Source organism: Fundulus heteroclitus, chromosome 18 (genome assembly GCF_011125445.2).
Source record: "Fundulus heteroclitus isolate FHET01 chromosome 18, MU-UCD_Fhet_4.1, whole genome shotgun sequence".
In the NCBI taxonomy this organism is placed as follows: Eukaryota; Metazoa; Chordata; class Actinopteri; order Cyprinodontiformes; family Fundulidae; genus Fundulus; species Fundulus heteroclitus.
The window spans coordinates 368,139-385,563 of NC_046378.1; the positions used below are offsets into that span (position 1 = coordinate 368,139).

The 17,425-nt window shown below is 39.5% G+C and overlaps 1 protein-coding gene across 4 annotated transcripts in view; it reads right to left on the reverse strand.

Annotated features, from left to right (window-relative positions):
* Nucleotides 1–17,425, reverse strand: part of sgsm2 (small G protein signaling modulator 2) — a 114,360-nt gene that overhangs the window by 45,046 nt on the left and 51,889 nt on the right. For all 4 annotated transcript variants that reach the window (XM_036149845.1, XM_036149847.1, XM_036149846.1 and 1 more), the window contains exon 3: nt 2,834–3,002. In XM_036149845.1, the coding sequence (XP_036005738.1) occupies nt 2,834–3,002 (169 nt within the window). The remainder of the gene's footprint in view (nt 1–2,833; nt 3,003–17,425) is intronic.

A 17,425-nucleotide genomic window follows, 5' to 3' on the forward strand; every position in this document is an offset into this window, starting at 1 on the left:
ACATTCACAGGTTCACAAGTTGTGTGCAGCTCGCCTCGGGAAACAAAGGCCAACCCGATGTGACAGCTGTGATAGGGCGCCTGCTGTGACCTAACTCCACTGTTTTGCATCACAGGCATCGCACACAAAAATCCCCATCCATATTCTTCTTATACTTTACTGTTTGAAGTATTTGCTGGAGGTCCAGTGCTTCAGCCACAGAGGTGTGGGCCTTTTCGTGAGGTTGACACCTAAAGCTTTCTTTCCTATATCTCATTGCAGCCCTGGAGAGTTGTGGAAGCCATGTGGCACAAGCTAATGGACAATTAATGGGGTCCTACACAGCTCAGCTGGTAACTAAGTGCCTGCAGATCAAGCAGTTTATCATATTCTTTGTGAGTACACACACAGCAAGATACAATTATACACACCTCTCATGGACATCCACACCTAGGCACAGTCCCCAGGTGTAATATAGTGTGTACATAAACTGTTCAGCTTAATAAAAACACAGCCTGCTCAGCTGTCAAGGTGACTGGGTGTGGGTTCCATGGAGAACATAGCGTGGTATACCAAAAGAAATTGTGACTAAAACTGGGAAAAAGTATAGAACACACATAAATCAGTCATACAGCACCTTGCAAAAGTATTCTTGCTTTACACTTACTTTAGACAGAGAGTTTTTGTAACTCTCTTTGTCGAAGTTAGTAAATTTGATCAGTAATGTTACAGAAATTAGCAGTATTTTGATTTATAAAGGAAACAGAAGGGCTTTAATGTAATATATAAAGAGAACTTCAACAAAAAATGAACAACATTGCAAAAGGGACATTTTTGTGGATTTTTGTGTGTGCCATTTTCAAGAATATATTCTCTCAATAGCTACATTAACATAGACAAAGGTAATCAGAATAAATGACTGTTTGGAATAATAATGCGTAAACACAGCAATCAGAATATTGTGTCGGATTAAGCTCAGTCGGAATGAAATTGTAATCTTATTGTTATTCTGAATGTGACAAGCTGACCTGAGTGTGCATGTGCGCTCCATGTCAACGTAACGTATTTCTGCGTTGAGTGGCGGAAATACGTCATGAGGCAAAACTGGCTGTGCTCCCGAAGCAACCTTACTATTCGAAACCTTGAAAGAGCTCAAAATGATTGTTTATTCAGTAAAGTTTCAACTGTATCAGAACCGTAATTAGAACCTGCTGCAAGTCCAGCCTAGACGCTTGGAAGACAAACAAATCCATACAATAGAGCTTTATTTGCTATTTTTTGTGGCTCAGCAACAACGGAAATACTTCTTCTTCTGTGGTATAAACGCACATCATGATTGGAATAATTGACAGTGTGTATATATAAATGGTTAAATCTGATTATCTTTTGTTTGTTAATCTGAATATATTTAAATTTGATTGTGAAATCTTGTGCATGTAAACATAGCCACTCTCTTATTTTAAAACCTGAAAAAAAAAAAAAAAAGAAAAACGTCATCTGCAAAGTATTTTAAGTTTTCCAGAAATGATTGCACAGTGTGTACTAATGCCCGCTGAAAATTGTGAATAAATCTTTGGTCATGGCTCTGCAGACTTACATCGCACTGTTAGACAGGTGCAATTTATTTATTTTATTTTCAGATATTTAGAAAGAATATCTCCTATTGTCACAGCTGCTACGACTAATCAGAGCCGTAACGAAACGAGAAGCTCCACAGGTTCTTATAGGAGCTGCAACTAAAGAAAAAAGGTAGATGTTTTTGATTTCTGAATCAATTCCTGTCAGGAATAGCCTGTTCTGATTGCACTGATCAGGCCAACTTATCTTATCGGAGCAAAAAAATGCTACACAGAGCATCAATCAAGTGCTGTGAACAGGTGCATCTTCATCAGCTGTGTGTAGGTCGGATTGCACGGCAGTCACAAACTGGTGAAAGCTTTGATTATTGTTCCCTTATTGTGAGAGCCCAGACCAAGACTGATAAATAATTTGGGGCCCAATTAATTTTTTTTCTTCCTGGTGGATTTTGTTTATTTATTTTTTGCCCCAACCGCGTACTTTGATGCGCTGAACTAAGGACATTTTGCCAAACTTGTTTCTTAAAATTATTCATGAAAGGACATTGACGTTTGATTAAACAGATTCATCCAAGGAGAACTCTTAAATTTATCACTGGTCTGTTTTTGATAAACTTATTTGGTTGTGGTTTTGCTTTGGATGGATGTGGGACTGAAGAGTAGAGCATGTGTCTGAACAGCTGATTTTATTTGTTCACATTAAATCCAGCCACTGCTGCAGGCGCTGATGAAGTTGCTTATTGTCGCACATAATAACCGATTTTGTAGTAGACAGTGAATGCACAATGTGCACACATCAAAGCTGACGTCGTACCAAAGTTTGTTGGATCCACGTCACACAGTGTGTCATGGAGTAGTCTTAGAAGATTACTAAAATCGCAGTGTATACCGAGTATAACACAAAGTCAGCTGTAGAGTAGGTTTACTAAGTAACCTACTGGCTGTTGTGTCAGATGTAGTCTACTCACCAACTCTGGCTCAGTGGGAAAAGTTGTTGCTTTGCAATCAAAAAGTTTTAGGTTTAATTCCTGCTTCCATCACTTCCACATGTCAATGTTCCCCAGGGCAAAGCACTTAACCCTGTTGCCTATTGATCTGTGTATGTGAGTGCACCTTGGTGAAATTCAATCTATTTGCCATTTAAATACAATATAATGATGTGAATTAAAAAAATGGTTCCAAAATATAGTTTAGGGAATAATCTGTCACTATTGTGCTGGCAGAGATAAAGGCTTAAGGAAAGGAGGAGGTAGGGGATAGGCATCTGTGGGACCAACCTGGTGAGATCAGCCTGCTGCTGGAGCTGCTCTTGCACTTTCCGACACACCTCGCCGGCGGTGTCATAAACTTTGCCAACCTTAGTGAAGAGGGCGGCTATCTTGTCACTTCGGAGGAAGCCGGCTGCACGTCTCTTCAGGAGGTGACTCAGGCAGGCCTCAATGGCAGCTGGAGACATAGGAAGTGTTATTAATAACAGATTGGAGGGTCACAATAGAGAACTGACAGATATATAAAATGTTTAACAGAATGAAGCCAATAATAAACCTGTCACTTATTGTTGTAATTTAAGCAGGTTGGTATAAATGTATTTATTTCTTTAGTATCTTGTCTGAATTCTGCATGCATTATCTCACGGGTGGATGCACAAAACTATTTTTGGGTGCTAAATGTTGTGTTTGGCTCTGATTCTGAAAATAGCCCCAAAGGCAGATCTGCTCCTAAAATAGCCCCAGTGATGCCTCAGTGTGCTAATGCAGTCTGCCAACATATAAATGAGGCATTTTCTATGCATTTAGGGGGAAGCCAATTCATAAACTGCAAAAACGGAACTGAAAGTAAGTAAAGCTTCCTTGAAGCAAGTGTTTTTGAGCAGGTACATAAGATTGTTTGCCAATTGAATAAGGTTTTTGCACTTAAAATAAGATAATTAGATATCCTTCACTTGAAATAAGATGATGGAGATGAATCGTTCCCATTTCAAGTGCAAGAATCTTATTCCATTGGCAAATAGTCTTATTTACCTGCTCAAATCAAGGAAAAATACAGTAATTTCAAGAAAATGTTACTTACTTTTAGTTTGTGTACATTTTAGCTAGATCAAATAACTAAAACTATTGTAGTAATGTAGATACCATGAAAAAATAATCTCATTTGAAAGTTAGCTGTTATATTGGCAAAGGTAAAGAAGAAGAGAAAAAGTGACATATGACATATATTCTCTGTCTCGTGAACTAGGCCTCATATTTAAATGACTGAATTAGTCCAATCAAATGTCAAACAATATTTAAAACTGTGTTTGTTTTAAAAAAATACAGAATATAAACCTAATATGTGCAGAACATTCCATAGATGCTTTACATGCATACATTTATGAACAGCTTCTAAATAAATTCTCTATCCACCTTTATTTTTGCAGATTGAATCAGTCACACTGAATACCCTCTGCTGACTGATGATGGGAGGAGGGACCACACACTCATTTTAATATCAAGGGAACAAGGCCCAAGTAAATACTAATACAAGTTTTTCAATGAGGATTTATTTTATTAGGGGTAACCAACCTGACCCAATGTAAAACAGTGATTGCCCAGCTGACGGAATCACAAATTACTTTTGATTACCAGCATTTTTCAGGTAAGCAAGCAACAAGGCCTGATTACTGCCAGACCTTTAAAATAAAAAAAACATCTAAACAAAACCAGTCTGACAGCATGAAGTTGGCTAAAAGATCTAAAAATGCAATGCAACATGCAATGATCTAACAAAAAGACCAGGAATAGATGACAGTGACTGTCTATGTTTATAAAAAATGAACACATAACCTTCCCAACACTGCCAAGACAAAATTACTCAAAAAGCATATCGACGGCTCAAATCACAAAAGAACCCAGAACACCTAAACCCAGAACAACATCTAAAGGCCTATTTCTCCTATTACGTTTAGTGTTCTTGATTTAACAATAAGCAAGACAAGTGGAAAAAGTTGCATGTAAAAGATAAAATGCAAAAGCCACCAGTGACGGTGATAGTGAGGAATGGGAAAATCTGAAATCTGAAAATTGTGAAGGAGAATGTCTGGACCATTAGTCCTTGAGCTAGCAGGAGGTTAGCCACTGATCTAAATCACACCAGGAGTGTTTCTTTGTGCCTCAAAAAAGGGGAGATGGATAGATGGATGGCTTTTTATTCTCTGAGTGGCTGGGGCAGTGTCCTTGTTCATAGTGATAGTGACAGTCTTACCTACCTCAGCAAGGATCTTTAAAGGGTCTTTTAATTTTGCTCTGACATTGATACACGCATTTCAAAACATCTTTGTCTTCCTCCTGAACATTATGAGGGCTGGGCATTCCTATGCTTGTGTATCGTTTCATATGATTGTTAGAGCAGACTAACGTGGCAACCTTCAGGCATCTGAACACTGTACCCAAGGATGAACCAGACCTGAAGTGGCCCTTAATCATTCCTCTAATATCTTGGCTGATTTCATTAGATCTTTCCATATCTCATGCAAGGAAGTGGTGTGTTTGAGCTGTTCCCTTAAAATACATCTAATGGTGTGAGTCTAATCCATTAAAACACATATCAGAAGCTTACAATGCTGTGACATCAGATGCTGGCCTTTTCCAGATTGTTTGGGAAATCTAATTATCTAAGTATATGGAAATGTATGACTTCTTAGAAAAGCAATATAAAAGTTTCACTGAGAATGTTCTAGCTAACAACACATAGAATAATAACTATTTGGTAATGCTAAATGACCTAAAGTAGAGAACATTTAGTCTGATAATAGTATGTTGTTTAATACAGTGTGCGTGAATATCTGGTTCCACCTAAGATTTCACAGTTGCCGTTACTTTCATCCTCGTCATCGTCCAGTTTAATCTGAATCACATTGTAACCAAAGAGAATAGGTTATTTTTAATTTTCGCATGTGTGGGCTTTACACTAAAATTGGTTGGAGGGAACTCTCTCTGTAGTGAGTTTGAGAGAATTTGTTTTCTAAATCTCCTGGCAACTTGAAGAGAAACAGGAGTCCCCACAGTTTCTTACATCAGTTTGGCCCTAGAAAGCAGAATCTGAACACACATAGGTATTATTAAAAAAAAACAACATCTAGTTGTCTTGTAGAGACAGTCAACAAAGATACTAAACTTAGACCAGCAAATTAAGGAGGCAGGACATTTTCCTGTTTGGCTTCCCTGTCTTCTAAACTTCAAAGTAGCGTAGCAAAACTAAAGGCAGAGCTTTGAAGAGAGGAGAAAGTTCATTTGTGTGCACTGAAAGAGGTTTGCTACATGTGCAAGTGCTTAAGCTTCAGTTTGTGTCTCCGAGGTGTGCTGATACTGAGCTCTGCAACTCAAATTAGCTTATTTCACACTCACTCTACTAATGGCACCTGTTACATAGCAGCTTTCTAATTTTGTTTTTAGCAATAATAATTATTTGTCACTACTAGTTTTGGACAGTCCAATGAAATCTGCATTTAACCCATTCATTGGGGAACAGTGGGCTGCCACTGTGTAGCGCTTGAGGAGCCTCATTCAGGGGCTAAGGGTCTTGCTCAGGGACCCAGGAGTTGGTGAGATTCAAACCGGGGAACTTGCGGCCTCTCCATGATGCAAACACCCTGCTCTAACTACAAGGCCACCAATCCTTAAGAGCATTCAAAAGTGTAAATGCTCTGATTTATTATAGCATGTTTCTAGTCATACTGACAACTCAAAGCAGTTTATACTGGAGCCACATTCACCCAATAACACACATTCATACATCTTTAAAGCTAGAGTCCCCGATTTTCTGGAAGTTTCCCCGAGTCCTTTTTTGAATAACTGCGCATGCACAAGACCGTCTTACCTTGCTGTTCCACTCCTCAGGGGGATCTCATGAAAAAAAAATCTCCCAAATACACTGAGTTCTTCCTCTTCTTCTCAAAAACTTGTACACGGTTTGCTTCTTGCGACTCTCAGCCATGTTCAAAGTATTCGATGAGAGCAGCGGAGCTACAATGACTGGCTAACACTGAAGCTAACCGCTAACTTAACCAGATATATAAACACTAGAAGTGCGCATACACAGCCAGAAAGCACAAAATAACAAGGAATGAGCACGAACACTGGTGTTACGTAAGCGTGTCAGAATGACTGTTATGTAGGACAACCAATAGAAAAGGTGATTCCCCTGGAACTTGAGGGACAGAGGGGTGTGAGGGCATGACCAAAGCTCCGAACGCCAGGGATTTGTCGGAGTTTATACAGGCCTGCAGATCCCACAGAGATCAACTTTTTTAACCTCCTTTTTCTAAATACATAATGCATTGACTACTGTCAGGATGGAAAGATGATTTTACCCACTATAACAAAAAGTGTTTCTGAACAGGATTACCAACTATAGCTTTAAACAGATTGGTATCAACTTTTGACAGGGAAAGCTGAAATCAAAGGCACAATCTCCCTGATTGCAGGACAACTCTACCCACAAAAAAACAAAAACAAAAAAACTGGTAATGTGTTGTTTCAATAGAAATCCTGCTCAGTACCAGCGGAACCTCAGGTTCAGCCATTGGGATAACTAAAATACCCAGAGAACGGCCACTTTTGGTTGTCCAGATTTGTCTGTGATGCTGCCTGGATGATTAGGAAACGGAGGCCGCTTTACCACAGTTCAAGTCCAAATCTCAACTGGCATTACTGGCATTACAAGGCATTTCTGCAGATGAAAAAGACCTTAGAGTATTATGCGTGGCACAGAAACAGCTCTGAGAATTACTGTGACTCATATGTAGAAAACGTTCAGTGGTGACCCGTCCATTAGCTGTCTCCCCTGTTCTGGAAGTGCTGCGGTAATGCTCAAGCATAATGAGTCTTTTGGGGCCTGGGCACAACTTGTGTTTTATCAAGCAAACACAAAAAGAAGTGGCTGCATGTTTATTTCAGCGCAGGAATTGGGATTGATTACAGTGAACAAGCTTCAATAAAGTTTTGAAATACTGATTAACTTAATATAATTAAAGGCTTTTCAGCGACAGGCCGTTTCATGGAACACTGAAAAGAAGTCTCTCTGCATGGACAATCCTGTCAGGTTGAAGCTCTGTGCCTGTCTGCTTGCTGTTGTGGGAGGGTATCAAGTGATATTTAAGGGAAATACAATCCCCCACAGCAACCCTATTTAACATTGGATAAAAGAGTGCTTTATCAAGGCAATAACTTACTGTTATGAAATCTATTTCCTAGCTATGTATTTTATAACTTCAGGAAGCCTCTGTAACTCCATATAATGCTATATCTGTAAGCAAAATGCATATGTGGGCTGAGTATGAGCATGTGGGCTGCAACCATGAAAAGAAATCCAAATCCTCTGCTATTCATAAAAAGCTTTTTGGTCAAAGCAAAACAAATCACTTTTCAAGGCACTTTACAAGACAAAAGTCAGTTCACTCATAAAGACAGAATCATAGTTAATTCCAATTTAGTCCTAGTTATCAAACAATGCATTCAAGTTCAGTTTATCATCCAAATTGATTACTAGGTTTTCTATCTAAGTAAACCCAGCTTTGCATTGTGTCATCCCTGGAGGATATCTCAATGCAGAGCAATGAGATGATTCTATGCAACCAGTGCACATCCCAAATCCCCACAGCATGTGACCAAACTCTGTCCTCCAAGATGTCAGTGTTTACCCACACAGAGCAGGCTTTATCTGCAGAATGTGGGATTGGAGCGGATGGAATAGACTACCTGCAATCCAGACCTTGGCCCCATAGAACACTTGTTTGATTAGCTTGGGTGTGCTGTTTGTACCAGAGCGGACATCACACACCATAAGACTATTGGCTGATTGCAACATGGGTGCCATCCCACATCAGCATGTGACCAATGTGGTGACTAGCATCAGTAAGAGGGGCCAGGCTGTTGTGATTAAGTTCAGTTCGCTCCTACACTGCTGAGGCCCCTGTCTGTTAAATATATACAAAATTGCCAATATGGTGTCAACTTTCAATGACGGACTTTATTTTCTCCTTACTGTAAATCACAAAGCCGTACCATTGAGGATCTCTTGTTGAGATGAGCAAGACAGACTAATGCTCAGATTAGCACTGCTTTCTCTCAGATATTATCACATGGCTGAAAGGCATTATACATGCTTCTCTGTGGGCCACTTTGATTGCATGAGCTATTTTGGGTTATATAATTAGCATGACATGAATAAAAGGTTGTGAAAAGCATTAATGTTCATGACTATGTTATTTCATTTAACTGTGCCCTTATTTGCAGGTGTGTGTGTGTGTATGTGTGCGTATGTAAAGTCTTACTTTAACCATCAGAAGGGAATCAGTGATTAGCACTGTAAAATGTAAGCTGGAGAGGGGGGGTTAGATGAAACATTAGGGCACGGTTGTTTCTAGGGAAACACCAGAATGGAGCAGGATGCAGGCAGCTCTCACATGGCAGAAGCTTCACCCGCTCCACTAATTCTTCTGCTCCGTTTCTCTCTCTCCACTGTCTCACTAATTCATGTTTTGGGTATCTGAGGCTCTGATGAATCATCAGAGCCCATCTATTGGATTGGCTTCATTCTGAGAAAGACTTAGAAAACATGAACAAATAGATGCCTTAATGTTGACATAAGTGGGACCAGCAGAGCAGAGGAATGGCCCATTGCAGCATTGGTACAACATTTCCCCAGACAACAATGATGCAGCTTTACCTAGTGTGTGCAGTAACTTCCCTTCCTAGTTGAGTAAGGCTCAAATAGTACGAATATGTGTGTGGAAATGTAGGATTAAAAAAAGTTAGAATCAACCAAAAGAAAAAGTGTGCTCTCAGTAATTATATTACAGAGCCAAAAAACAAAACAAAAAAGCTCTAAATAATATTTTGTTTTTGTGAAGCATCCATAATTGTGTTTTGAAGCACCGATGCTACACATCCATGAGCTAGTGGCAGTTTTTTCTGCAGCTCTCCACTGAGATCATTAACTGATCTAATGAAGACTAAGCTAATTAGGCAGCAAAGCTTGTCTCTGTTCTGTAACTGTCAGAATAAGTCAGTGATGATTCCTGGTCTCTATGTCCTGTTTTCCTTTCTGTTTGGACCCTGTTTTCTGTTCATGTACTCTCCCTGACACCTGAATATTTGTACAGGATAAGCTTTTGCATTTTTATGACCAAAACGGTCATTAAATTATCAAAGAAGTCCTCTGAGTAAACATGGAAAACCAAGATGGAACATAAGTCTTTCCTACAAAGATGAATTTCAAGTAAAATTAGGCTAATTTGTTTATCTGAGAATGGATTAATAATGTGAAGCACTGCTTTAATGTATCTGTTGTCTTGCTTGCCAGCAAATATGGCAAGTTATTAGCTGTCTGATAGGTTAAATCAGCTTTAGTATATTATGGTTTGGCCTTTTCAGTTATTCATAACCTTATAAAGCATGTATGAAGCTAATGTGCAGTTGAAATCAGATTGTTACATACACTGCTTAAAAAGACACAATATTTCCCCCACTGTTTGAGAATGAATCAGACTAATTGTTTTAGGTCAATTAGGATTACCAGGATTGCCCCTTTTTTTATTGCCACTCAAAAGACTGGGGTTTTTGAGAAGCCTGGGCAGCGTTTCCATACACATGGAGCCGTTGTATGTTGTACGCCTCTGTCAGTCTGCCCCAGGGCAGCTGTGGCTACTAACATAGCTCACCACCGTCAGCTATGTGTGAATGACTGTAGTGAAATGCGCTTTGGGGTCGTTGGACTCGATAAAGTGCTATACAAGTACAAGCCATTTACCATTTACCCAGATAATTTCACTTTCCTAGAGCTTTGCTCCCTCAGGTGATCCAGTTGTGTTGTGCGCAGCAAGAAAAACTGCCCACCACAAGGGTGCAGTAAGGAGATGAGAAGTTTACAAACCTATTAATTTTATAACCTTAATTTGTCACAAAAAGTTGTTTTAAGATGTTTCTAGGCAAGAAAGTAAACCTCCAAACTTCATCTGTGCTGTCTGTTCATAACCATTATGAGCCATTATGTCTGTCTAAATCAGATCGCCTAAAACCTATAAAAATAATTTCGCTGTGATCAAAAGTCTGTGATACTGTTTTTAAAAATCGTCCTCATCATTCTTGCCATGGCTCAGGAAAAATGATACTCATAAAGCTCTAAATTTTGCCTTCATTCTGCAAACTGTGAAGCACAGATCAGTCTCGTCCACCTTCCACTTCTGTCAACCCTTCAAAACTGACCCTCCTCCAGGCCACAGAGCGTTCCACTCCAGCCATTTTTATAGCAGGCTAGGGGGACAGTGTAATGAAGTGTGTGGGTTAATGCACCCAACAACCGAACATCCACTAACCCTAACCCTTCAGCTTGGACTACAAAATCGCAATTTAGAATGGCGGATTCGTGAAATTGGTTAAGCAGAAGATCACGGCCTTGTTTCGCAGCTCTGCAGCAAACACTGTGAACTAATAGTTGAAAGGACGACATGGAGTCCTTGTTCTATAGGGGTATTCGGATTTAGCCTCTTTTTCACTGCACATGCATTTATCTGATTCCAACTACTTATGAACTACTTTAGTTTTTTATGTCTTGTTTATTATTTTGTTGTGTTTAATGTGGTATGACTTGATGACTTACATAGTAAAAAATCATCCTTATTAAAAACAACAGTCTTTCTCACCTGTTGAATTCCTACACTTTAAAGACTATTTAGAAATTATAAAAAATCAAAGCACATACAAATTCTAGCACATGTATATATTTTATGGCATAATCTAATAATTTAACTATATTTAGTATCTTTATTAATAATACATTTCCAAGTTGATCAATATGTTATGAAACAGTATTTTTATAATATGTATCAGTTTACTGATTCATGTCAGTGTAACATGTTATCTTGCTGGTGCATCATGATTAAAAAAAAGCATTTTTTTTTCTTTTGGCTACAACCAAAGCAGAAGCAAAGCCGTGTCTTTTACATTATTCAGAGCCTTTGCAGTTGCGTTAGCTTGCTGTTCCTAAATAGATTACATAGGAATCTGTGTTTGTACAGTAAGAGGCAAATACATCATTTGTTGTTACTTAAAAACATGCCAGTTATAGCAACATCACAATATTATCAACGTGAATCAGTGTTTGAGCTGTGATTGATGAGTGTAATAATGCTGCAACCGTAGGCCTTGACAACTGACAGCCAAAGGAATGTCTGCGTCTCTGCAGAGTTTATGCAATCTGCATTTGTTGAGTTGTGTAGGTATGTAAGCATTTACATGTAAAACTGTTTATTACTGTGCCAAAGGCAGCAATATCTGGTGGCAGATAATCTAATGGATGTTTCACTGGTGCTGCTTTATGCCGGGAAGGATGAAAAACTTCTCACATCCATCAGCATAATAAAAAAGTGCTCACAACATTACCTTTAGCTTTTGCTCTACAATCTTATAACAGACCACAAATTCTAGTGCACCAGTACAATCTGTTCAGAATCAGAATCAGAAATACTTTAATAATCCCAGAGGGAAATTGTTGATCCGTTTTTTAAAAAAAAAGTACATATGTGCTTTGGCCACAGGGGTGTCTTCTTAAAAGAAGCGTTTGGAAGTAATACCGATTCTGAGTCTCCCCACTGAAGGGTAACATCTCTTTGACTTGTGTAACCAGTTAGGCTTACTGCAGCTGATGGAGGACATATTGTATTTTAAAGATGTTGGCTATTCCAGCAGCACCTACACCAATCATTAAGCCAATACTTGTCTTTTGAACTTTAACATATCCATACCGTACCCCCTTTATTTATAAGGCAGGGCAAGGCAAATTTATTTATATAGCACAATTCAGTACAGAGACAATGCAATGTGCTTTACATGATTAAAATATAGGAAAATAAAATAGAAAGCAAGTAGGGATCGAATGTAGAAACAAAAAAGAACATTAAAACAGTTTAACTAGAACAGTCAAAGGCAATTTTAAACAAATGTGTTTTTAATCTTGATTTAAAAGAACTCAGGCTTTCTGCACTTTTACAGTTTTCTGGAAGTTTGTTCCAGATAAGCGGAGCATAGGAACTAAATGCTGCTTCTCTTATAAAGCACTTTAAGCTAACAAAGGTCATCAAAGTGCTGTACATACAACTGAAATAATGAAAGTAGACAAGTAAAACACAGACAAGCTAAAATAGAAAAATTACATAGTTAGAAACTGTTAAAGTTGTTAACTATAATAATAGTTAAGATTAATTAAAAGTAATTAAAAATAATTACAAATATTTTTAAAATAAATATGTCAAACTTTAAATAGAATAGAATAGAAATACCTTTATTGTCCCACAATAGGGAAAAAGCTCATTTAAAGTTAAGTTGTAAAGCAGAAGAGAAAGAACTTATCAGAAAAGGGGGAAAATATACTGCACAATTAATAATTGATAATACGGCATATTCAGGTAAAATGCCCAGGTTAAAATAGAGGTAAGCCAGCCCATTTAAAAAACAATGTAAGAAAACTGTGCAATATGCACAAACCCTTCCAGAGAAGCTAAAAAGTGTGCAAATGGACATTAGCATCCGAGAGACGGTGTAAACAATGCTTGATCCGATCAAGAAATTTTGGAAAATATTTTATTTTGAAAACTTACACCACCACCTTAACACATCTGAAGTTCAATCATCTCTTCGCCTCTTGCGACCACCTCCTGATCAGGAATCGGACGGTCGGTTGAAAATCAAACATGTTTGAAATTCAGTCTGCCCTCATGAGTGATCGTGAGCGCGCCCTGCTGTTTACGAGCCGATTTCCCCCAACCTTGTGCACTGAGCACGCGCAAACAAGTAGATTCTTCTTCATCTTTTCAAACGAAAACATAGGAACGGAGAGAAGGATGACGGCGGTACGTGTGACATGGAGTCAAACTACGGAGGAGCAACTCGTAGAATTGTCAAAGCAGCACGTTTTGTTCTAGTGAGCCTCATATTTAACAGTGAGCATCGACACTTCCGCCTTTTTCTTCTTCTACTGTTGACATTTGGCTTCCGGATAGACGAGTTCGAGTAGCGCCATCTCTCTACGGGGCTGAGTCCTACGTGTGGTTTTTGAACGTACAGTGTGAGCAGTCAGGTCACATCAGAGCGTCAGGCCACACAGTGTAAGAACAGATATGGTGAGCAGTGAACTTTTAAACCCTGCGGTTTCGTCGTACAGGTTGAGTTGTATATGAGTACCACGACTGAAAATATCACACAGTGTATGCCCGGCATCACTTCACCACTAGCATAGCACCAACCCCCGGTACCAGGGGAGGAATTTAACATTTTCTAAATCTCTTTTAATTACTTTAAGTCCCCGTAGGAAAACACAGACATATCCACAGAAATGTCATGGCTAAATGCTCAAACACCGTTAAAACTTTAAGGAGTTGAATCAGAAAAAAACAACTCCAGAAATGTTGTGACTCCATATCTAAGTCACAGCTGATCACTTTACAACAGTTTGACCCAACACAACATCTGAGCTGAACCCAATGAGATCATAAACGGTTATGACTTTATGTTTATATGTGTGTGACAGACATGTTTATACCTGACATTTATCAAAATATGGAACAAATTATCCCGTATTACTTCAAAACGGATGCAATTTTAACCAAATAAAAGGACGATTCCATATTTTACAGGACGGGTGACAACCCTGCAGCTAACTGCACTAACATGACATTGGGGGAAAACAACTGTCCTGTTGGGGACATTTTGACTTACTTTACACTTCTTTGTTGGGAATCTTCTTATTGTGTCTGGGGAGGGATCAGGGGTTGCAAACACGTCAGCTATACTAGTAAAGTTCAGTAGATTCCTCCTAAATGTGCCTTTGTTTAGTTAAGCAGACAGCTGACATATGGGCGACTGTGGCTTGATGGGTTGAGTAGTTGTCTTGCAATCAGAAGGTTGTGGGTTCGATTTCAGCTTCCCCTTGTCACGTGTCGATGTGCCCCTGGGCAAGGCACTTAACCCCCCAAGTTGCCTACCGAGCTGCGTCTCGCTGTATAAATGTGTGCGTGTTAGTGAGAGCGAATGGGTGAATGTGGCTATAGTGTACAGCGCTTTGGGTGGTCAGCATGACTGGAAAAGCGTTATATAAGTTCAGTCCATTTACCCAGGGCTCATTTTAAGGCCATGTAAAAGAGGTTTTTAAAAAAGCAAAAGCTAGACACAGTGAGATGTCAGTGGGACAGGCGTCCGTGCCCCATTTTCAACTGCCATTCAGTTTTTATGTTTGGAGAAAGCAGCAGTGCGGTGAGATGTTGATGGCAACTGGTAATACCGAGTGGAGTTCTAGACGTAAGTATTCTCCTATCAATCAAGTGGAATGGATTCTTCCGGAAAGCAAAAGAAACAGCACAAGGGCCGTCATATTTTTTTGTAAATGTGAGGGGGTCCAATCAGATAGCTTTCAAAAGTGGAGGGGACACATGCCTTTCACATATGTGACGCCCATTCATGCAATGATTAGCATGTATGTAAACACCTTATTCCCACTGCAGACAAATGTGGCCCAAATCTGATTTATTGCGGGTCAATTGACCAGGTCAGATGTTATAGCACAAGTGGGTACGCTCAGATTTGAGCCAGTTCCATCTGTGGCCCTCAATCCAATTCATTTCTGATCTTTTTTAATGTGACTCCAGCTAGAACCACCAAGGTGGATTTGACACATCTCTGACGCCACTTTTAATTGACATTTGTCAACTCTTTGCACCAGTGGTGTTCCTGCATTGCCTCTAAGCACCCACTGACAATAAATTGCTTCTGTTGGCCGCTTTAATCCATAAAACCTGTTTCTTCCATGTTTGCCAGACCAAAGCTTGGTGGGCGTGACATGGATGTCATTGTTCGTTTGTGTACAGTTCACACTGGAGTTATAGATATAGGCAGCATTTTAAAAGACATGGTCCATCATGTATGTGATTTTTTTCTTACAGTCCTTCTGTCCCCCACCACCTGCACTGGGTCCAAAGGGCATCCCAGGACAGAGGTGACTCTCCTGATGACCTTATCCAGCCGGTTTCTCTCAGCTACAGATAAGCTGCTGCTCCAACAGACCACACCATAGAAGATGGATGGAGCTACCACTGAGTCAAAGAAGGTTTTCTGAACCACTCCTTCCACTCCAAATGACCTCAGTCTCCTCTGCAGGTAGAGTCGGCTCTGTGCCTTCCTGTAAAGAGCATCTGTGTTGTGACTCCAGTCTAGTTTATTGTTCAGGTGAACACCCGGGTACTTAGAAGAGTCCAGAGTAGAAATCCTTGTGAATTATTTTTTTCTCAAGAAACTTGGACAGTGTAGTTACACAGCCTGGCAATGATTCTATGTTTAGGGAATACTCAGATAAACCTTCATAAAAGGCAACAGAAGCTTGGAATAAATTCTGCCTGTGAGCTATTTTTATACCTTTATACCTGTCTGGCTTTATGAGTCATTCTGACCCTGAGGCAGGTGAAGAAGGAAAGAGAAAGAGGGACATTCTGAGGCAATGGCCAAACATTGAACACTGTCTTGAGGGACATGGAAGTTATAAATAAGCAAAAAGTAAGGTGAGGTTACAGAAATATGGAACAGATGACTCTGCATTCTTCAAAGAAGATAGAGCCACTTATTAATTCTACTTCCTGCCTGTCTTGCCCAAAGTAGATCAGTAGGATGATTTGGGGCATCGTCTTCCTCACTGGAAACACATCGTCTTCCTCACTGGAAACACAAGACTTATAACCGTTGGTGAAAATCCTTGTGCAGCTAGATAGCAAGATGGGATTCTAATACTCGCCCACATAGAGCTGGGCTTAGTAGACTACCTTAAGAATTCGGGATTGGAGAGGGTAGAAATGCCTGCCAGACCTCATCCCCAGTAAACGCCTGTGGGATCAGTCTGGGCACACTATTCTCCCTTAAGTACCAATGCATATTTTACTTCACTTGATGTAAAAGGAGTACAGCTCAAAACTTAATGTTGCAATATGCTTCGCCATACCAGAAAGTTCAGTAGCTTTACATGTAGTATAATCTAATTCACATGTGCAGTCAACTGCGAGAAAGGAAAGTTTAGGAACAGTCAAAAAATGAGAATAACAAAAATAAAAATAAAATATACAACACCACCACATTGACTGACTTGTGACAACTGCTGGCTGAGGTTGGGATGGAAACTCTCAGCAATGTGTGACCAGTCAAGTGACCAACATTAGCAGAAGGCCAGGCTGTTGTGATTGTGTACAGTTCTTCCATACTAAGCCATTCATATTAGGTAAATAAATAGTTAAAATGCTGACATGCCTTGTTTCTTTAAACTTACCCATTTTTCCAGTAACACTGGCAAGAACGTTTACATCACTCATGAATGCATTCATTTAAGAGCGTTCAAACACAACACTGGTCCTGGAGAAATCTAAAGCCCTGTTACGTTAGAAATCAATATCCAAAGCTTTGAACAACTTACAAAGGTCTATCCAGTTTATCATCTGAAAATGATACCAGCAAAGCCCAACTAAAACCCTCCCAAGACACGGCCATTCAATTCAATTTAGAGGCTAGGCAAAGACGGCATTAATCATTGAAGCAGGGAAGACAAGCAACTCAGGAGGAGCTGCAGATCCAAAAGCATTTCCATCTAGAGGAGACCAATAGACTGTTTACAGCATCTATTAATGAAACGCACTGAGTTAAAATAGGAGCTGTTCTAGGCTACTTTCATAAAAACAAAAAAAAATCTTGCTAGATGAATTCCTTCTGTCATCCACCTGACACTACCTGTAGAGCAGAATAAAGATCTTCCTGCAAATGGGCTGCTCCTTGCTATGACAGCTACCTGTTTGTGACTCCACTCAT